Below are 24,139 nucleotides of genomic sequence, written 5' to 3'. Positions count from 1 at the left end.
GAACAAACTCGGCTTCCGCTAGGAGAAAAAGTGGCATAGCAGTAAAGTCTCCCAGCACTTACTAAATTTATTTCAAGTACAGAAATAAATGTTAAAGCGAATATTAATTTGGCATAAATTTCAGTAACTTCCAAAACTAAATGGTAGGAGGCCTTTCGCCAACCTCACATTTTCCCCTAGCGAAGCCAAGTTTGCCCGCGAGGGTATGTACAAGTTTCGAGCAAATTGCCAGCAATAAATGACAAAAGTTGTCTAAAAAAACCATAATCATTTGTTTCCGCAGTTGACTTGGGTTTTGCAGGCAATGCCAGCTGACAAAATAGTGAAGCAAATTTGCAGAAAATTTTACAACATGACCTATGTCAAATTGAGAGCAAAACCGGAACAAGGTTTGCGCAAGCCAATTTGCTGTATATATTGCTGTCAAATTGCTGCCTAAGTGGCTGCCAATGTGCGTGCAAAGTGTTTTTAGCAAATCCTGCATAAAACTTATAGCCATAACTATATAACAGGCATTGGACAAAATTTGGCTTTGCAGGTTTGGTTGACTGGGTAACGAAAATATTAGTAAAAGTAATTTGTGTAAATGTATTTATGGGTTAAATACAAATACACGCAAAATATTTTCTATACACTGTGACATGCTGTATAATTTTCACATAGCAAAACTTCAAAACATTCTGCGATACGAATACTTCCGTAACATACTTGTATATCCTCGTACCTCGTATGGACTTACGTGTACGATCACCTTTGGATGCAAATAAGTCTGCTGTTTATAAAAATTCTGTAATGTAACCGTAATTAATACAATTAAAAATACTGACCATTAGATGGTGAAATATTTAATGGTACTACATTTATTGGTAAAAGAGAAAAAGAAAAAGGATTGTACGCATGCATACACGAGAGGGAATGCATAAGAGATTGCGAACAGAGAAGTGAGAAAAAGGTGATGTATCAGAGGGAGTGAGAAGCAAACGTAATTCACGCCGCCACCGCGAGGTGTCAGCATCGCGTGCGGCTCGCTCGCTAGCGGCCACCATTGTTGAAATTCTGCTTTGGTTGATGCCCCGACGATTTTTTGGCCGAAAATCGTAAACTCGCCAGCCCCTGGCAAGGGCCCTGTGCGGAAGGTGCGTATTCCGTGATAAATCCGTGACAATGCTAGTACTGTAACGGCCGTTGGTGAGATGTTTTGCGATCGAGGGCCCATCTGGAAAACTCAGTGAAATCGAGTGTGCCCATCGATTTACGCGAAAGAAAGAGGCACCCATGTCCGTGTCGCACATCTTGTCGGGGTGTTGGTGTTGTGTGCGCTGGCTGGATTGTGCATGGACATACGTGCGTGCATGCGTGCCGGTACGATGGAACGCGTTTACTTCGCGCAACCCACAATCTGTCGATTCTCAATTTCATCGAGTGAAGTGAAATCTTTAATCGCTCGAATGTGTCGAGAATGCAATATTTAGGCGTCTGTCGGGGATTCCGCGTTTAACTCGTGATTTTTTTAATAGGTTCTGGTTGTTCCGCGTGTCTCGCACGCGACTCGCGCGTTATCACTGATACTATTTAGGTGTAAGGGACCACATCCCTGTTTCTCTCACTCGTCTTGCTGTGTGCATGCGTACGTACTTGCTTGCGTACGTGCGTACGCTGTTACTGTGTGTGTGTGTGTGTGTGTGTGTGTGCGTGCGTGCAGTTTTGCGGGGTTGGGATGCTTCTTTCCCCGCGTTGCACGTTGTGCGTGCATAGGCGTGTGCACGCGCAGCACACGTCACCCTTCTGTGTATTGGTACGCGCGACATTGTGTATTTTCCACGAGTGTACACGCGTTTGTTGGTCAATGCAATGTGTTTCTCGTAGTGTATACGCGTGTTGTTTCCCGTGCGGCACGTCTACGCACAACTGCATGGCCATTGGAGTTCACATAAAAGCACGCGACTCTGTCCCGCTGTGAGCCTGTTTGATCAGAAAATTGAGGTACACGGTGTCACACCAGAGATGGGCGCATACGAATCGTTTTTTAATTGAAATGTGTATAAAGTACTAATTACTCTTATTAAATGTACGGATAAATGAACGAATAACCTAGCACTTTGTATTCTGTGATGATCAAATACTCAAGTTCACTATTATGTATTTAATAATTTTGTGGACTGTTAAATATTATTTTGAAATCAAGTAAAGGAATGTGTAGATTCGTTATTATTTTTTAACGAAAGTTACTCTTTATTTTCATCCTTTCTCAGTATAATAAACTGATGAGAAACAACAATATTTGTACTTGAATAAAATTTATTCTATGCTAAAATTATTTATTCTACTAAAGCTAATAGCTAAATTAAAGCTTTAGTATATTGTTTGTACAAAATCTTTGTTACAGTAAACAACTTAATAGATGATACCTTCTTAAGTCTCCATTGAACTATGTAATTTCATGTATAATGGTTTACCTTGGTCTTTTTTTATACTACATTGTGTACTTAGTGTTTACATTTTCTTATTGAATAGGTGTATTGAAAAGAACACATGCGTTACAGTTTCTACTTTTACTTTTTAAATAAATTATAATTTGATGAAATGCATTGTTTAAACTGTATATTAAGTAAACTATATTTGGATAAACTTATTAGTGTTGCACATTGTGTCGACGTTAAACAAAATTCATGTTTATAATTTAATTTTTCTAGAGATTTGATTAATTCATCAGCTTATGATAACTAATTTAAACTGGAAGTTATTTATCAGTTTTTATAAAAAGAATAGTTGTTTCTTGAAGCAAGTTGTACATTCTAAAGTACATTTAGAAAGCAAGAATCATTGGTATCCTAGCAAACTTAGCCACTATTATCTATGTCCATAAAAAAAATATTTATCTTCCAAAGACAAATTACTCAGTTGTATAAAAGTATTATACAAAGCACTGGTGTATTCAATCTATAGTAGAACTGAATATGAGTTTCTAAGAAATCATAAATGTTAACATTACATTTGATATTATTTGAGATTAAAGCAAAAACATATTCTGTAACTATATATATTAACTATACACAAGATTACAAATTGGTAAGCTATCCATCATTTGATTACTTTTTGAAAAAAAATTTTGCCCATCCTTGTGTCACACTTGTATACTCATCATTCTTTTCATAGGTAACATAGCCTACAAATAAATTAATAGAATTTGCTCTCCGTACTATTCTAATAGATCCTTTGAAATTTCATATGTTTAATCAACAATTTATTGTTATAGTTTAATGTTGCAGTTTTTTTATTGCTCTTAATAAAAAAAACATCATGTATCCAAACTGTTCAAGCCTTTTTACATATTTTTTGCAATAATTTCAGCAACTGGAAATACTCATGATTGTATTTTACAAGGAGGAACAATTGAAACTTCCAATTTACATACTCTAGCAAATAATCATCAATTTAATAAGAATACACAGAATATTAACAAACAAAGAGTAAATGATCTATATCTGCATTATGGTGTAATTTGTCAAAATACATGGGCTGTTCCCAGCAATGGTAAACATAATGTTTACCATCTGTGTTGCTTATAAATCATTATGAAAAACAAAATTATATAATTTGAAATAAAAATTTAAGTTCTCGTATATGTTTCATTTTCTAAGCCAGAAATCTTCACTTTATTCAATTGTCCAATGAGATGCTATAAATTGTAATGTGTGAAACAAGTAAACTATAATTGCTATGTATAATTATACACTTGTTACTTAAAATTTTCATTTACAGGGCCATTCATACTTGGAGACGCGCCAAAATGGGCGCTATCAAATAATTTCATGCAGTGGAATTATATGCAAGAGTTGGTAGCACATGGTGGTGTACCGGATACATACAATTTATGTCATAAGGAAGAAAATACAGGTGTGTTAGATTTGAACTCCACGTATGTTAATCAATTCATAAACTTTTTACAACCAACGAACAGCAAGATAGTAAATTCTGATACACACAAGAAGGAGTTTGATAAATGCTTGTCAGAATTTTCAAACCAAGTGTTTACAAACTACAAGGAAAGTTATAGTACCCGTCGAAGAGACGATGGAAAAGTAAAATCAATTAATTTACACCATACCGAGGAGACTACAGGGATCCATAGATCTTGCAAACACGATAGTGAAAATTCATCCGAAACGGAAAAACAAATTTATGATCTTGATAAAAGTATCAGTCGTCTTTGTTATTTGTCAGACCATCTAAATCTTACACAAAATATAGCACAGTACGAGACTTTATCTGACATTTTGGAACAGTATAAAAATACTTATAACTTGTCTTATGTTTCTGAAGAAAACAAACCGCTTAATTTAATAAAAAACTTGGGAAACAATAAAGACTGTTCTAACAGACAAAGCAAAGGTAAAAAACAGTTGTGCAAATATTCAGACACAGATACAACATTAAAGGACTGTGCCATTTCAAATCGAACAAATCATTCCTGTAACGTAGAAAACTGTTATTATAAAAAGTACAAGGAAATAGACTATGGTTTATTAAAATTTTCAGATTTAGAAAATTTATCTCATAACCCAAGAATTGAAAAAACGTTACTTAAGATGATTCTTTTATTTTTAAGAAAAACTTGAATGGTAAATCTTCATTGTTTTTATATGAGAAGACAAGTCCAGATACTTCCTTTACGCATTTGTCATTGAATGTTAAAAATATAGATCTTAAAACTGAATCTTCTATAATAGAACATACAAATAAGTCAAAGTACACTTATTTTGCAACTGATTGCAACCCAATCTTAAGTAATTGGGAGGATTTCGAAATGTCAGGACAGTATCCAGGTCATAGCCGACCTCCGGTTGGCACACCTCCACCACAGACAGTCTGGAATCATCTTACAATGACGCAAGGTCAAGGTAATATTATATGAATTGTTTACACCACATTATCGTTAATTGGTAGGGATTGTATGTTGTTTTTTAAAAATATTAATTTCAATTTTTAATAGTTTCAGGCTTAAATATTCACCCAACAGCTTTGTCTGGTGCAGCATTAAGTCCAGCTGGATTTTATACGCATCCATCTATGGCGAGGGCATCTCATATAACATCGCAGCTTACACCTCAGCTTGCACATACTCAAGCACCTCCAACATGGCATACACCAACCGTTCCATCAAAAAGTGTTACTCCAGCCAATCCAGGAAATCCATTGTTTAGTTTACAAATGCTAGTAGATAATAGGCAGAATCAAAGTCAGTATAGAAGCTCGCCAGGTTCACAGAATACGTTAGACCTGTCTTCTACATCTGACATTATCCCTGAAAATTATTCTCGAATACCTCAGGATATTCCAATAAGTTTGACTGCAAGAAATGTAGATAAAAGTAGTAGAAATGGAAATATTATTTCTCCCCCGATACCTTTAAACGGAGAAACGTCGTCAGATAGTGGAATTAGCTCATCAGTTCCGACACCGAATTCTGTCAGTGAACCAGTTTCACTTTCAACAAAAGAAGTTATAACACCTAAAATTACAGTAAAAAACTTTGAAAGCAATTTAAAAGGTGTGGCAAACCTCCACGATAAAATTAAGGAAATGAGTGTAGATAATTTTACGCAAAAAGTGATAAATTTACCACCTAGTGTAACAATTGAAAGGGTAGTTCCAGAGAAAAAAGAATCTGAAGTTACAAAAAGTAATAAAGATACGTTAAGTGTTATTACGCAAGTGCCAAGAAATGTTCTACCTGTTATTGTAAATCTTACCTCTAAAGGCGACAAAGATGTAACAGACAGCCCAAAACGAGAATCGTCATTAGAACGAGATCGAAAAGTTGAAGAAATAAATGTAAGATCACCAAAAAATTTACCAAAAAGAGGTAAAAAGGGTGTCGATTCTCTGTTAGAGAAATTAGAAGGTGGAAATAAAAAGCTTGGTAGTGCCGAGAACATTGGATCTGTTATTGTAATGCCGGTAGAAGAAAAGGATACATCTAGTGTGAAAAGTATGTCTCCTGACAGACAAAAATCCAAATCTCCAAACAGAGAGGATGAAGTAGTATCTCCAGCATTCAGTAATGACGATTCCAACGATAATACGAAACAGCGCAGGAAAAGAAAATTGGAGAAACCTGTACGACTTAGTAAAGATTCCAAAACAGAAGTGGAGGACATGGAATTGGAGCCTACAGAACCGTCTGAACCTAGAGCAGGTGAATCAATATCAGGAGAAACAACAAGTGCAACACCAGTTGTAAAAGTTGAAGATAACGTTGACACAGCGGAACAAAGAATACCTGACAAAGTAGAAGAAAGTGTAGAAGAGAAAACCGAAGAAAATCAACCGATTAGAAGGCGAAGGAGCAGTGAAAGTACACCCCCTAGTTCAACTCCATCAAATCAGAGGGTCCGGAGAAAATCTAGTGACGACGCCACTGAGTTTTCAAAAGTAACGAGTCCAAAAGGTGTAAATAATACAAATCCGTTTAATGAAGTTGAATCAGAACTAGAAAAAATGTTTGCTGGTATCGTTGAGCCAGAGACAGATGTTAAAAAGGAAGAATCAAAAACGGAACTTATGGAACCCGAGGATCAAGCCGGTAGTACAACGAAATCGGAAAATTTAGAAAATAGTATTCTGCATACACAAAGTTTAAACCCTACTGACCTTTCATCTACAATTGATGCAAAATTGTCTGGGAAAAAGGGAAAGAAAACTAAAGTACAAGGAGGCAAACGGAAAATGTCAAGATCTTCTGAAAATATTTTCGGAACTATAGGTAGTGACGTACCTCAAAAGGAAATCAAAAAAAGGAAATTGTCCAAAAGTTCAAAAAAACAAAATGTATCAAAGAAAACAAAGAAAACTACAAAAATAGACGGATTGAGGGAAATGGCGTATGACTCTGGGTCGAATGCAAGTTCTATCAGATCTCGTGGACCAGTAGTTCATGTTGAAGGTCCAAGAGACAGTCCACTAAGCATTCAGGTAGTTATAGTGCAGGGAGAAGTAAGAGACTTAGTCATCAAAACGATTTAGACTATAGGGGTATGTATTTTTATTTTTTCAAATGTTTGTACACATATATGTATATTATATATACACATATAATAATTTGTCCAACAAGTAGGTATTATTGAAAATTTTAAGTATTTCTTTTATTCAGGTAAAGTCAGTAGAGCAGGTCTCTTTAGTTCAACATTATCATCCCGTTATGATGCACATACGACAGATTCTACATGGGTTTGCGTATTTTGTAAACAAGGTCCTCATTCTATTATACCTGGGGACCCTTCTCGACCACATCCTAATCTGGCTGGCCCTCACATAGCACCTGGAACTTATACTGTACGTTGTATTTTGTACAATAGAATCTGTGTGTAATAGCGTTTTAAGTTTATGAACATGTTTAAGTAGGAATACCATTGATCAACAGTGTTATCATGTTATTTCTTATACAGGTTCCAGCAGGAGTTTTAAGTGATTTATTTGGTCCGTATTTAATTGGTAAAGAGCGCCTGGAAGATGGAATTCTTTCAGCGGACGAACAGGAGATTACTACAGAACAAAAGAAGGGTGGCAAGAATAAGAGAAGTTTGAGATATGCTGGTCTGGCTGATCAATTTACTGCAAAAATGGGGAAGAAGAAACGAAATTCTGTTGAAACTAATACTAATTCCATTTTTACGGGAATGACTGTACTTCCAGGAGAAGAACAACGTTGGGAGGTTTGGCTTCATGAACAGTGTGCCGTTTGGGCAGCTGGAGTATACATGGCAGGTATAATAAATATCTTTTATATGGATAACTGTTATGTTACGCTACTGCACACAGCACTACCGCAATGTATATCGTCTTTTCTGTCAACATAACCGGCTTTTCAGTTCTTCTTGTTATTAGGTTACGTATTTTCTGTGTCTATAGGCTGCAGAATTCCATAAAATTAAATAAAAACTTAATTTCTTTTTTCGTTTATGTTGAATTTACGTAAACATCGGCACTAGATATCTGCATTAACATATATATCATATTGTACATTATATTATGCAATAAAGCTATTTTCTTCTTAGACTGCGAATTTTATATGGTTATACAAGATAGTTCTAAACTCTATACAACAAAAAGATTAATACGAAGTTTTTATTTAATCTGGAACTTACTAAAATTTAAAATAAATAAACTTGTCTGATTCCAGTTCTAATAAATTGGTCTATACAAATTTATATCTGCATAAACATTTAGAGTTTAATTACTGTTATTGTTATAACTGTTACAAACCAGTTTCAACGGAACTGTATGGTATATTCTTACAATGTATTAAAAGAAATTATTTTCTAATTTAGGGGGCCGAGTAACAGGATTACAAGAAGCAGTATGGGATGCAGCAAAGTCGATATGTGACTCTTGTGGTTTAACAGGTGCAAATATCGGTTGCGTTAAACGGGGTTGTAAAGCTGTTACACATTATCCTTGTGCGCTAACAAAAGGCTGGCATTTGGATACTAATCAGTATATACCGAAGTGCAACCTCCATCGAGTTACGTGAAATTTCGGTAAGTTTTCAGATACAATATGGAAATATAGCTAGTCGTGAAATATAGCTTTAGAGTGAATTATCAAATAAAAAGTATTATGTATAAGCTGCTGCATTTAAATTTGTGAAATAAGCAAAGAGAACATTGATTAGTCATTTACAATATATTCATGTGGTGGAGCACAGAATTTTTGCCAGAGGATTGTTTCCATGAAGTCTAACAATTGATTTATATTTTTCAGCATTTAACAATTTTGAGATGTTTTAAAATTACGCTTTGCGTCATTTGATGCGTAAGTGTATTTGAAGTGTGAAAGTATAAATATCATGACAGATATATGGCAATTTGCACACAAAAGATATCAATATGCTCGACAGAAATACCTTCCAATGTACAAGATGTTCCAATAACAAGAATACTGTTGTTGTCTTTGAGAATTACAAGCGAAAACGAAAAATTAACGGAAGCGAAGAAATGGAATGGAAGTTCTCGTTAATTAAATTTAATTAATTTTCTTGGCCTGTGGCCTTGAACGGTGGCCTTTTCGACCTAATGTAAAAGCAAGATTTTTAATTTAAAATCTGTAGTATAGACGAATCGTTGCTGAGGAATAATATTAATCAAAAAGTATTTGCTTTTTTACTCATACTTAATAAACTTTGAAACGTTTTGAAAATTTTCCCCTAAAACATCATGTACGCAGGAATAAAATATAGGGCATATTGTACCAAAATTTGAAGAAAAGTCAGAATTCGGCTAAAGTTTGAAAATCATAGTGTTCCAGCAAAAAATCGTATGTGTGTGTATATATAAAATGAAATGGATAATCAATGAATATAAATCGGTGGAATTTGAACGTTTATGATAATTTCCATAAAAAGTGCGGACGAGACATATGGACAAGTGTTCTCCTTGTGAATCTAAAAAATCATCTGTAAATAACAAAGTTCTTATGTGAGAAAATGACTATTATATTATTATACAATTCCAATGATACTACAAGACATTCTTCCGTTTCTAAAAATCATGCTATTTTAGTAAGCATGTGTAGTTATGTTCTTTCTCGCGCGAAAATACATTTAGTGTAATAATACTTATTTCTATTATAATTTTTTGAAGATTATGTGACAAATAAATCTCGTATAGATGTAAATAAATAGATTTTCGCTCATGTAATATTTTTCTTCCTTTCTTGACCTCGTCTTTTATAAATACGTATTGCAACTTTTTGCATACCTAAACAGAACGAGCTCACATGTTTACTCAAACAGAACACTTGAAATAATATAATAATAATAATAACAATGTCGTTATAATTATTATTGTTATTATCACATTACATTGTATAAACTTCAAACAGAAAACATAAATTTGTTTTATAATTAATAACAACTACTTCTTGACGTGTGCAGATTATAATTTCATTATTTTTCATAATTTATGAATGCGAAACCGGTGATTTAGATTTAGTAGTATGCATACGATTTAGTGAATCAATTTATTCGCTACTTGTTTTTGCCCTAGCTGATATTGATTTATATTATTTTTGCATAATATTATTGTATTGAACTGTACCATTATTACACTGTCAATGTCATTTTCATCACATTTTGTAAGAATGAAACAGAGACACGGTTTTATAATAGAAATAAAAAACGATACTAATATTGATTCCCTTGATGGACCTGGGAAGATCTATAAAAATCAGAAAAATTGTATAAAAATATATAAAACAAAATGTATATAATAACTGGAGTAGATAAAAGATATAATTATGTATTGATATATATATATGCAAAAAAATAGTTGCAACTGCTCCTAAAACACAGAGTACAGTACAGTAAAAATAATCATTTTAATATTAGTTATAAAGATAATAAAAATTAAATTGTCGAAATAATTCTTTGTATATATTATACATAAATAATATATGTATATATATAGTATTATACTATGCATATATATATAGTAAGAAGCTTCCTGTAAAAAATTGAAAGAGCGTGAAAAAGCATTTTATTTAGCAACATAGTATGAATGTTTTAATATAAGGTAACAAATAGTTTACCTAAATGTAAACATAATTTGAGTTTTCCTTAACCCGGAAGTAGGCGAGTTATAGTCGAAAAGCCGGTGTTGTCTTTTAAAACTTGTGGGGGTGCACAAAGCATCACCTCAATCATCCCGCGACGTAAATAAATCAGATTACACCTTTAATGAGAATAGCTTCGCGGAAAGTAGGAACAGTGGAAGGCTTTGGATCAGTTTTCAAAACAGAAAATCGTCTGTCGAAAGGACTACTGCGCGCCTACTCCCGGGTTAAACTCGTAGAGACAGAGTTCATGAATCTTAAGCAAAGGGCGTTCTCTGTAATAAAGAAACGAGTACAGTAAAATATACTGCACAGATGTAATAAGAGAAATGAAATTGTAAACGAAACGCTTATATATGATGTATGAAAGGGAAACAAAATTCTATTTCAGATGAATAATTGTAATATTAATATTTGTGATACAAACAATTTCTGGACAGAGTAACTCTAGTATGTTATGTTACATTTTAACTTTGCGCACATGGAGCATTCTTTAAATCCTCTGTACAGTTTAATTTTGTAGTAACACATTTTAGTATTGTATACATATTTAGTCCATGTATGGAAAATGTAAGTTAAGGTACATACAAAAATTTTTGAGATTTTAGAATCCTCCTTGTACGCATAGTTCAATAATATTTAATGAATTTTGAAAGTGATGTGGGAAGATGTATAACGACCTGTCTTGTATAAATACTAAGCACTTTTAGCCTGTAAATTGCTAAAAAATTAATTTAATGTATTGAAATAATGAAGCGCAAAGAAACTTGAATATCACAATGCCTAAGTAATTTGTATGAAACATAGGTCTGTAAAATAAAATTGTCGCATCGTGATATGTAGTAAGAGATAGAAGGGCGAGAGAACAGAGAGTGAGAGGCGGGGGGAGGGCCGAAGGAGAAAGAAGTATTGTCTTTCTGTTCAGCCATTTTCATTCGCTTCCTTAAAATCCTTTGAAGTTGTTCATACATGTACACATTTGTGTGACTTGATTTATTGACACCAATTGTTTAAAAAAGTATCATTTCTTCTGTATTTACATACACAAAATGGAAAAAAATCACAGAATGTATTTAAGATTGACGCAATGATACAGCTAAGTATACATCTTTGTGTAATATAAATATAATGAGTAATAAAACATAATGTCATAAGTCGCAGTAACAGACAGTTTCGACATAGCCCTTTAAATGTCATGTAAATGTACAAACTTCTTCAAATTATAGCTTTTACAAACTTTTTAAAAGGTAAATGAGTTGGCATAATTTTATACCAGCTCTGATTTAATTAATCAAAAATGGGAAAGTTATGTACAAAAAATACGTAAACCTCGATTGTACGATAAACATTTTTATATATGTTAACAGACAGATAGCATTATTTTACTTGATATCTAATTTTTTTGTTACAAAGCGTAATGAAATGAATTTTTGTAAATATATTTAAATACAGTTCATGCAAAACAACGTACTTTTATACTGTATTGGTACCAATAAGTAACATTTTTTAAGTATTGCACCTATATGTATTTTTCGGTTTCGTAACTAGCCAAGTAATCAGACCTTCAACTTATTAAGTATTCAAGTAAACTTAACAGTCTTTTTCAAAAATACACAAATGTACTTAAAAGTGAAGTAATTCAGTAGAACAGTAATTTAAAGTTAAATAACTTAAGTAATTATGCAAAATGTAAACACATTTCCATTTTCACTTTCTTCTTTATATTTTCTTTCGGTATTCCAATTCTCAAAGTTATTGTGGCTCGTAAACAGTATTATTGTTTTAATAAAAATAAAAATCTTAAAGCACATGTTGCACATTCTCCATTTATTTTGTCTGGAAAAATGAAATACTTTTTATATACTTGCTCGAGAATGGTCATTAGAATTTGCAAATATAATACACACTAATAAATTTATATGTTAACATTCCTCAGTTTCATTTATGTAAATATATTTCTCAATTAATGTAATTAATCTATAATGGCAATTAAATCAATACACATAATAGCAGATTACTAATACAGAAAATAGTATATTTAATTTTATTTTATAATGTATAATTCAAAATATTTAATTAGATCACCTTAATAATAGTGAATGTGAAATATAATCAGACAATTGTAGCAAAATATGGTAGAAGAAAATACATATGCATATATTCTATATTTTCAACGTAAAACTTATTAGTTTTTTGTAACTTATGAGCAGACTCCGAATACTTAAGCAAACTTACATTTTTATAGATTAAGTTTTCGAAAACAAGAAATTAGCAAAAGTTTTTATTTTCCAGAGAAAATTGTTATTTTTTTTGAAATTCATTATTTTATTAAAAATTTTATGGTCTTTATTTTATTGTCTCCTGTACATCCAAATATTCTATAAATGCATCAAATCCATACCCAGTTTACTTATGAAAAAGTAAGACAATTGATCAGGAATGTGGAATCATATGTCGCGCCCGACACGCCATCTTGAATTACAAAGAAAGGTGTGCAATCGTGCACTGCAATGTTGAGGCTCTTATCCCTAATGCATCAATGGTTTTAATCTTTTCATCACTGGACTGGTCGGTGAATGGGGAATGGAGATTGGAGAATGGGGAATGGGGAATGGGAAAGTCTTCCCACTTTCTACTAGATTGTTTCTCCAGTATGCCACCGACCGAGGTTGCGCGAGGATGTTTTTCTGAGTGGTTGAACGGTAGTTGAGTTTTCATGAAGTTTTGTGACTTTTTATATCGACATAGGAATTATGTCGATTCGAAATGGGTAATTTATCAACTGTAGTGAAGTTTAGTGCAGCACTCTTCTCCTGCTTTGTGGATTTTAGTTGGGCTGAGAACGAATTAAGAGGTAAAAAATGTCAGTTTACGTACATACATATGTCACATACCTACGTTATATTTTAGTATTCTGTACATATGTCAATTACACGTGGGTCGTTTAAGTTATTTGATCTTCGTGGTATTTATTACTTTTAGTGCTATTGCGTTGCTTCAAGTTTCTCATAACGTATTTTGTTGTCAGCATCATACACCGTGTATATATGTCATTTAAAAAAATTTAATTTACACTTCGTAACGTACAATAATGATACGAATAGTATTTACAACACATAATTCTGTTATAATAAGTATATTTAAAAGAATACAAAATATACCACGGTGAGAAATACATTATCGAAAAGCTCATTTTATGTACTATCAAAGGTTCTGTACAGATATACAAATTTTTCAAGTATATATAAACTAAAAATTTGTAAAATTACTTTAAAACGTGAATATTAAAATACTTTTAGTACCCATTGTATATCTTTTTGAATGATTGTTAAACTGCATTCTTAATGTTTTCAAAATATTATTTCACTGTCCTTAATCGCAAATTATAAAATACCATTAGTAAACAAAACTTGGCAGTATGTATTACCTTATGGTTTGTAGTGAGAAGTTTCAATTTTGACAACTTAATTTTGTACGGAAAAAGGATTCGTAAAGTGAGTTATGAAAAGAATATTATTCTGTCTCGATGTATCTGTCTTCTAGATAAGTGTAACATTAGTCTGACTAACCAGTTTACCACAAAGCTAATTGTTCGACAATGCTTGCGAGTTTGCAAGTGCATCATACGAGAAATCTTCCTTTGATATTAGCTGTGCATCCTTTCATGAGTCTTGTGTTAGTGATTTCTTGAGGCAATTGGCGTGGAATAATATTTCGTGGCAACATATTTGTTTACTGCAGTTCAAACGCTGTCGACGCATTAATAGACTTAAAAATCAAATATTATGTATTTTCTCACGAAGCATGCGCAATATTATATATATATTTAGTGTCAAAGTAAACAAAGTTATGAATCTTCAGTCTAGTGTCTAAAAATATATTAATATTGTACGGCTGAAACAAGGCCATACAATTTTTGTATATGTACCCTCGCGTGCAAACTCGGCTTCTGCTAGGGGAAATAGTGCCGTAGAAGAAAAGTCTTCCAGCACTTACTAATTTTATTTCAAGTACAGAAATAAATATTAAACCGAATATTAATTTGGCATAAATTTCAGTAACTCCCAAAACTAAATGGTAGGAGGTCTTTCAACAACCTCACATTTTCCCCTAGCAGAAGCCGAGTTTGCACGTCGGTGTACAACTATTTTTAACGTTCTATTATAGTTTCAAATCGGATTATTCTTACAATTGTATAATATACAATGAATTAAATTTATTATATAAATAATTACAATTCGAATCGCACGAATAATTGAGATGTTTTTACAACTTTTGCCAGTATTATAAATTAACATTTTTAAGAAAAGAAAGGGGCAGGTAAATGAAAATGAATGAACGAAAACGAAGTATGATTATCTTGTAAGAATATCAAATCTATATAATAATTCTTTAAAAAAAAGGTTATTTTTTTTATTGTATATTCATGCAACCTGAAGCTTGCACGAGTTAACGTATTCACCTGTAGGCTTGAAATTTTCGCAGGAATTGGAATTATTTTAAATTGAATACTTATTGTCAGTGCCTCCATACATTTTGGATACGATACCGTATTTTACATTTGTGCTGACGTTCAACCGATAATTGCCACAGCGATGACCGGGGGGGAGGGAGATATAAAGCTAAAGATCAGTACAAACACAAAACATAAGTTAAACAGTGTATCTTTAATCAAGTTATTATGCAGTAATGATTCACAAGATTCGAATTTTACATTCACAAAACGATGCCGTATAGTGTCTTTATGTGACAACTATTAATGGAATATAACTATTGAAAATAAAACCAAATATAACAAACATTCCTATAGTTTCAATTCATAACTCTGGGAACTTTTTTTTCACTGTACATTTATATTGATCGAAAGTATGTATCAAATGACATGCAAAAATATTAATTTTGAGTTTAGGAATTTATCCATTGAAAAGTTATTAAGCAAAAAAGACTTCGAAATTTTCACGTATGTTCTAACCTTTAATGTGACACATTCAACTCCTATCAATATTATAATGCTTTGAACAGTATTTTTTTTGTTTCTATATAGCTCTAACTAACTCAGATCAGTATAATGCTTTAAAAAGAAAAAACACAAAACAACACGGGTAATTAGCATTTATTATACAAACACAGACTTACACCTCAAATCAACTCAAACTACTATGATTACAAATTTGAATGTGAAAGATTAAGACTAGATCTACCAAGGGGGTTCAAAATAACTTGTTTGGCATTTCTTATAATCATTATTCATTTTCGGTATATTTTGTATGACTTTTTCTAAAATATGCAAATAACTAATTCTGTAAAACAGTTTTCTTTTTTTTTTGTCTTTTTGATGTAAAATTTTATGCAGTATACTTCCGTATACCGAGATGAGTCATTTTGACCCCCACAGAACGTAGGTAAACTTGTGATATTTGAAGTTTCTCATATTATTTTTGTATAGTTCAAATACATTTTTAGAAAACTAAGTATATTTTCGTACATCTACATTGTACAAAATTACCACAAGATACATGTGCATAGATAAGATACATCTCCATGTACACCATCACAAAACCAGACGCATATTGTACTAATAATAAAACGAAGAATATTTGTGGTAATGTCATAAACGAGTCTGTGGTACATGCTCAGCTAAAACAATTGTAACTTGTAAAAAATGTCTGACTTTTAAGCGTAATTATTTTGAAAATTATTGTTATTATATTATTATCATTATTCAGTTTATATTCAATTTTCATTCTTAAATTGAAATACAAGACTTATTAATTTGAAAAACAAGTCATTTTGACACCTCCGGTAGAAGTTGGTATACGTCAATCGCCGGTTGTTCCAGTGTTAACTCTACTGCTATTCCTCTCACAATCAATCATATTCAACAACCACCGTAACTCACAATAAAGATTTTCTGCAACTCTTTTTTTAAATGGAATTTTAACTCATCCTTGTTATTTATCGTCGTTTTACGTATTTTATGGTGCAATTCATCCCACAAATTTTCTATGGGATTAATGTCAGGCGATTGGGGAGGGGGTTGTAATCCTCATATTTGTGACACTTTTTTTAAAATTGTTTTTTAAAATGTTTCAAGTATTTGTTCTTATCGAGAATATCGTTTATAAACACGATCTCACCAACACCAAAACTGGATATACACCCCCACAACATTACCGATCTGGCGTCGTGCTTCAGTGTTGGTTACAAGTGTTTCGGATTATGTTCTTCTCTCTTTTTTCACCACACTCGGACCCTTCTATCACTGCCATAAATGTTAAATTTATTCTCATCCACAAAAATGATAGGAATTGAATATATCTTAGTCTCATTCTGAATCTAACGCAAAGTTTAAGGACCGTAGAATACATAAAACGACAATGAATAACAAAGAAGAGTTAAGAAAACCGTTTGAAAGAAGAATGACAAAAAAATCAGCACAGCTTATTTGTGCAAACTAATTCCTAACGTGCCAAATCGTTTAAGATACGTTATTAAACAAAAAAGGTACCCAACAAAATATGAAATGTTTATACGAAAGGTATTATTTTTATTTTATAACATAAACCAGTAAAGTGTCCAATTATTTTTTTGAGATAGAATTTTGCATTTTGTCTATATATAAGAATTTAATTGTTTTTATATTTATGGACTCTCTATACTCTATACTGTACTGTAACATGATGCCATACGTGTTTGCAGCTAATTTCAAAATTATTCAAAATATAGAGCTTAGAAGACAAAATTATACGGTGTCCCAATATTTTCGGTACCGTCTGTAGGTATACACACGCCTCATTCAGTTTGAGCGCTTGTTAGCGTCAACGTGTTTTGAATGAAGTCTAAGGCGAATGGCCTGTCGCTCATTGACTATTGGAAAACTTATGATATGGTTTATAGAATGCATGATGCTAAACAAACCTGGCGTCGAGTGGTGGCGGAAGACCACGCTGGGTCCTTCAGCTATCGGCGACATAGAGCGGGTATGTTAGCGTCGATTCTTTTATGAAAGCAGACGCACGTGGCGTCGGCTTCTTGAGAGGAAATTGTATCGCCAATAGTTAGAACCGCTGGAACCGCCGGAAACAGGAACTTAACACTAGAACTACCAAGCAAGTCAAAATAACTTGTCAATACATTTTTACAACGACGATTAAAATGTTATGACAATACATTTTCTCAGATTTTTTGCACCTTTCATTACGATATGAATGTGAAGAAATTAGTGAATTTCTAAATTTTCAAAAGTTTTTTACGTATATCCACCGATCGAAGCAAATATGCGTTTACCGTCGGTAGTTGTCGTGCTAAACCGGTATGATTTTGATACCGATACTATACCATCAAAGCTATACCGAAACCGATATATTACTGAAAACTGAAATAAATACCGGTATTTTTTCGATTTCTATAAGGGTAGGGCTTATATATGGTTATATAGAGCGAAGGTACAACCGAAAATACCGGTATAATACCGGTTTATTTACGTATATTTTACGTTTCGCTAGAAGTCCCTGGCTGGATCCCACTGGTACCTTAAATATGTCATCGGTGGTTAGGTTCAGTGGCGGCTCGAATCACGAGTGGCGATACAGTAGACTCTAACTATATTGCCATGTTCGGGGCTGTTGGGGAGTAAAATGGCAATGAGTTTAAAGCCCCCTCCATGCTAAATTCTGTCACCATGACCTCGGCTCAGCGCCTGCGCAAAAGCTGGATCGTCTTGGTGGGAGAGCGAATTTGTCTGCGCGAAAGTACGTGTGAAGGGGAAGTGCCTCATGTGGCAATGTGTTCAGTGGCAATATAGTTAGAGTCTACTGTACTTCGTTGATTTATCGCGGCCACGATGCCCAGATGTTGTATGACGGCAAAGGGCCCGACGCCCTGTTGCCGGTCGCCATCGAAGCACGTGCAATAATACATTTGGAATAAAGGATCTGGCCACGGAGTGGGAAAGGCAGCAATGCCTTTTGGTAAGAGGTCTGTGATTGACCGCTCAGCACTTACCCCAGAATCTCTGAGAAGTACGGTTTTCGTTGGAAGTCCAAGTGTCGATAGGAAGTTTTAACATGCTTTTGAAAGATTATTGGTAACTCACGACGATTATTGGGTCATTCTATGGAAAATCGATAGAGTTTGAATATGACCATCGCCAATTTCTTTCATTTTTTTTTGTGGAAAAGTAGATACCTATGAGAAAAGCATTTTAACAAATCTTTAATGTCCTGCGGGATATTTTGCCTGAATTGCAGTAGTTTAAAAATCATAAAAAAGGTCCATTTTCGCCTAGCATATGTATATTCTAAAAATCATAACTTTAGTTATAATCGATCGATTGGGATAATTCTCTTTGCGTGTGAGCGCACGGACACAGCTCACGGCCCACGGGGTTTCTTGTTGTAACATTCTTGTTAGATCGGATATATGGCATCCCTAAAGACAAACTTGCGATATTTATACTTCGGCTGTTTCAAACAGGATAAGGTTGTTGTGGATGGGAATTATTATTAGGAGAAATTTAAAATCCCCCCAAGATTCACCCACTTTTCTATTGTTTTAAAATACGAGACGTTCTAGAAATGGCCTAGGTATGCCATAATACTCATTTGACAAGTGAGGATAAAATCGCGCATACTATGATTTTCTTCTAGAAGGTTTTACGCAGGCATTTCTATCGCAAAACTACGCCTTTCCCTTGTATCACGGTTCTCTACGTACAGCGGTGGTCTGTCCTGGTCAGGGACGGTAGGCACAGCGTTCTCAAACTAAAGTAACTCATACACCGACGACTCTTACCTCCTTTCACTTGCACGAACGAAACACCACGAACACACCGGCTCCGTCTTGTTCGGCGTGATTTGTCGCTGTAACATATGTATTCGTCCAAGAAAGTTTTATTATTACTTAAATGAAATAGAAATAATTATCGTGTAGATTCTTCCATTATTTTGTCACTGTATTTATACAACATAGTCGTTCTAAACTTTGGCAATAGATCTGACTAAACGAAATATAGGTTTCAACGTGTAATTAGTGATGGGTAGGGGTGTGCGGGCGGGTACCCGAGATTTCAGGCTATGTCGCGCTTTCTTCCGATCCGAGCCGAAGTGTCAGCCTGCTTAAACGTATGTTTAGGTGCGTACTCACCAGCGAACAGTTCACGAACACTGTTCGCAAACAGTTCACGAACATTTTATAACCACTACTCGATCTTTTCGCGAACACTGTTCGTAACTAGTGTTGGGACACCAAGCCGGATCAAGTCGATCAAGTCAGATGACGTCAATTGGCCTCGGCTCGCGGCGACGGTATCTAATCCCTATAAGCCTTCAGCGACCGACGCTCGGGTTATAATGTAACACACAGAACGAATCACCCATGAATAAAAATTTAAACTTTTACACCTTTTAGTGTACTTTTTTAAAAATATTATGAATAAATGTAGGAGATTCCCCTGATGAATATAAGTTCAAACCCGACATAAATCAGACTATATTTAATAACATACAATTCGTATCGCGACATAACGTATGTATAAAAATTGTATTCGATGCATTTCCCTATTCATAGACACGGAAAAATTGTGAAAAAATATACATTACAAATACCGGAGCATCTGTTACAGAATTTTCTTCAACTTTAGGTTGAAAATTGTAGTTGGAAAAAATTAATAACCATAAAATGTGCTAACAAATTTGAATGACTTAATGAAATTTTAGTGACTAGTTTTATATTTTTACAGGAATAACATATACATTCATAATTACTGTCCTTACAATTTTTCACATTTTTCGATGAGGTGTCATGCTTAAAAAAAATGAAAAACCGATTTTTTTGATATTGCGCCGCGGCTTGCTTATCTGAAACGAGAGAACACCAGTCACTTTTACAGCTACTTGTGAGACTAATTTTAATTGTTCCATCTTTCTGGAGAGCTCATTTTGTGGGTGAAATTTCAAGAAATTTGACCATATTTTGTTTAATTTAATCACTCCTTGCCCTTTCCAGAGAAACTCGCAAAAGAAGAACTGGTTTATAATTTTCAGTATTAAACAAAAATTTTTCATACAACAAAAAAATTATTATAGAGCGGCAATTCTTCTAGATTAACATAATCACAGAACAAAGTCGATACGATAAATAGTGTCCGAGATATAAATTTTTTAATGTACCACTGTTTTACGACAATAGTAAAAAATCGTAAATTTCGGCGGCCTGTATTCTTTCAATGAATTTGAGAACAGAAAAATTATGACTTAACCCCGCCCCCATAATTTCACGTGGATATACAATATATTTCATTTTGAACAAAATCCCTAACATCAAATGCAAAAAGAGATCCAATATTTTTAAAGATTCGTGGGATGTTTGTGTCGATTTACCGATTCATTATCGGAAGTGTGTTTTAGCCGCGCACCTGTTTAAGTTCTGCTTGAAAGTTCGCTACAGTTAAGTTGAGTTTCATGATATTTTATTTTTCGCTGCTTTATTTCGTGGAGTACATACATGATGTTTAAGTCCGGGGTTCGCTCTGACCACGCCGAGTTCGCCAGTAATCCCAAACGGTACGGCTTTTATGGCCTTATTGTGCATGCTTCCACTGTATTCCGGTCTTAGCATATGGATAGGTCGACTGCCGCCCAAATCTTGGAAAACCGTTGTTCATTGTCTAAAATAGGTACGTAAATATTCGGAGTATACAGGGTGTCCCACGTAACGCGACTCGTTATTTTTCTGCCATTTGCGACAGTATCGTGAACCGTACTTTAATGGTATCGAGTGCTCTACAAATGACGATAAAAAATTCGGAAAACACTTCGTTTACATAGCGAAACCAAGTTGACCTTGATTAACATAAGTAGGACCGTATGTTTTTTTCATGAGATTGTAGGGGACACTTCACGACAATGTTACAAGTCGAGGGCTAAAGACAGTCTTCGCCGTAGCCGAGGTTAAGTTAGTGTGTTAGGAGCGGACGAACCAATGCATCATTGAGAGCCGCTTTAGGTTAAACGAATAGGTTACCTTCCTATCTTTGTAATTAATAATACAGCACACTTCGAGCGGTAAAAGCGTACTGTTGTGGGTTTTACTCGAGCTAGGGATTCGGATATGATTTAGGGCTTGTAAATGAATTAAATTCTAAATTTATAGAATAACTAATACAAATATATTCTAAATGAGTTATAGGACTTTAAAAATGTTTGAGTTGCAAGTGTCACGGAAATTAATTCCCTCCCTGATATTCACGCACCAAGAGAGAGTGCGGGGTCACGTTAAAGTAATGCCTGACAGTAAAATGTATCGTAAAGTTATGAATTGCTTGAAGAGGATTGACTCAATCTTGCTAATACGTCTCTCGTCTATGGAAGTCAAACTCGAAATGTGCCCGACGAGCATACAACCGTGGCACCTTTGTATACTCGAAAATCGGTCCAAAAGTCACGTATACATCCTCCCATCGGAAATGTAATTCCTGGAAAATCTAGATCATTGCATCAGCACGGAAGTGACAGTCCTTATCTAATAAGCCTGTACATTCCAGCCAGGGCCGTTCCTGGCGGGGGTACAGAAGGTACCCCCGCGCCAGGACGGCCAAACTCAGGAGCGGCCGCAGATCGTTTATTATATGTAAAACTTGGACTAGTAATAATAATAATCCAAAGTTTTACGATGCTTATGAACCTTTTAGACCGACAGAATGTAATCAAATTAACTGCATATGTAATTTTTGTAATAGTACTCCTATACTGGAAGGAACTATCTTTATGGACAGCCTAAAATAGCATATGATATTTAGCCATATTTAGTCGATTAAATTCCTGTAGATAATTAATAGTCGCTATTTATCAATCGTAACATCATTATTACAAACATTATGCGTTAGTTTCGTACTTATATGTGGAATAAAATATTCATTTTAAACAAAACCATTCATTTTTTAAGGATTTTTGTTTCATTTTATGAAAAAAAAATTTTTAAATATTTTTTATTTTCATAAAATAAAACAATGATCCTTAAAAAATGAATGGTTTTATTTACAATGAATATTTTATATATATAATAATAATAAAAAAATATAAACATTTATTATAAACATTGCATATCAAATTCTTAATTGCATGATATTAAATTAATTAAGTCGGCGATACTGTTTTTGCATCCGGGGGGCCAACAACCCAGGAACGGCCCTGATTCCAGCCTCCAAGAAAGGGTCAAGGGTTAAAAAGAAAATCTTTTTTCTTGTTGACGTACGTGATAATAAATTCAAAAAGCGTATTACTTGATATTGTTATTTATTCTTATTTATTACATTCTATAACATAACATAGTATTTTTATTAACTCAGTATCAGGTTTACAGTAGTGGAAATAATATTTTATTTGTTGACATGTTCGTTTTCGAACAGTATAAAGTGTAAATATACCTAGGGCAGACTGAACAAGTTAGGTTGCTGAATGTAATCGTTGAAAATAAATAAAAGTATCAAGTAATATGATTTTTGAATTTGTTGTGGTCCCTACAATTTTATGGAAAAAAACATACGGTCCTACTTATGTTAACCCAGGTCATTTTAGTTTCGCTATGAAAACAAAGTATTTTCCTAATTTTTTTATCGCCATTTGTACAGCTCTCGATATCATTAAAATACGGTTCAAAACATTTTTTGTTGTTCTCGTTTTTATTGTATAATGTGCATTTACTGGTACATGTTCATTTACTGATGCATGCACTCTAATTAGATTTTATAAGGTATAGCAAGTACAAAACAAATACGTACCAACTTACGTTAGCCGGATTTAATCGTCATAGTTTCGTAACGGTGAATGTATTACGTTACTTCATACACCAAAGGTGTGTACCAATATTTAATTCAGTGATAAAATATACGTATGTATTGACATTACAGAGAAAGTTTTATTTAAGCTATAAGTCTTGTCGAAAGTAACGCTTAGATGCTGAACTCTATCATCCGTTTCCGGGACTGTTGAATTTATTTCATACGAGAATATCGCTATTCTATGCTTATGAAACGCATAACCATATTTCCTTGTCTACTAAACTCTAATATTTCATTGTAAAATTCTTTCCTTTCTATAATTCGCTGACCGTATCGGGGCTTAGTATCAGTTTAATCTTTCGTCGTATGCATGCAATATGAGCACATGGCTAGATGGTTCGGTAAGCGGTAGCATCCTGTGAGTACATGTACATATAGGTATACATATATCTAATATATGTATATGTATATACATATAATGTGTATATATACATATAGAACTTACTTCATACGTATAGCGCCGAGGCTATCCTTTACATGGGAAGATTACCATAGTGTTTTTTAATTAGCAATGCCGTACCACCACCGTATCACATTTATACCGGTTAATATTAGTGTTCGAAACTACAAATGGCAACCACCTGCAATAGAGCAAGATAATATAAACATCTATACTATTTTTTGCTTAGCAAGACATACAAAGTGTTTCGCAAAGTGTAGAACTAGTGGATAGGACGTGATTCGTGTGAA

General features: G+C 33.7%; 2 protein-coding genes across 2 annotated transcripts in view; both read left to right on the top strand.

Annotated features, from left to right (window-relative positions):
* Positions 1-1,080: 1,080 nt before the first annotated feature.
* Positions 1,081-9,327, top strand: LOC107189705 (uncharacterized protein CG5098). Its single transcript, XM_015578296.1, is given in 10 exon segments — positions 1,081-1,136; positions 3,763-4,392; positions 4,540-4,589; positions 4,592-4,901; positions 4,994-6,981; positions 6,984-7,035; positions 7,154-7,335; positions 7,449-7,767; positions 8,331-8,540; positions 8,764-9,327. Coding segments are annotated over 8 exon segments (3,684 nt in total). The 5' UTR covers positions 1,081-1,136; positions 3,763-3,812; the 3' UTR covers positions 8,534-8,540; positions 8,764-9,327.
* A 4,050-nt stretch (positions 9,328-13,377) lies between these two features.
* The window catches only part of LOC107189744, a 28,030-nt gene continuing 17,268 nt past the window's right edge, over positions 13,378-24,139 (top strand). The window contains exon 1 of the mRNA XM_015578357.1: positions 13,378-13,465. Coding sequence (XP_015433843.1) covers positions 13,378-13,465 — 88 coding nt within the window. The remainder of the gene's footprint in view (positions 13,466-24,139) is intronic.

The sequence above is a fragment of the Dufourea novaeangliae genome, unplaced genomic scaffold, assembly GCF_001272555.1.
Source record: "Dufourea novaeangliae isolate 0120121106 unplaced genomic scaffold, ASM127255v1 scaffold162, whole genome shotgun sequence".
NCBI classification, from domain to species: Eukaryota; Metazoa; Arthropoda; class Insecta; order Hymenoptera; family Halictidae; genus Dufourea; species Dufourea novaeangliae.
The sequence above is the reverse complement of the archived record's forward strand: the minus strand, read 5'-3'. Positions and strand labels throughout refer to the sequence as shown.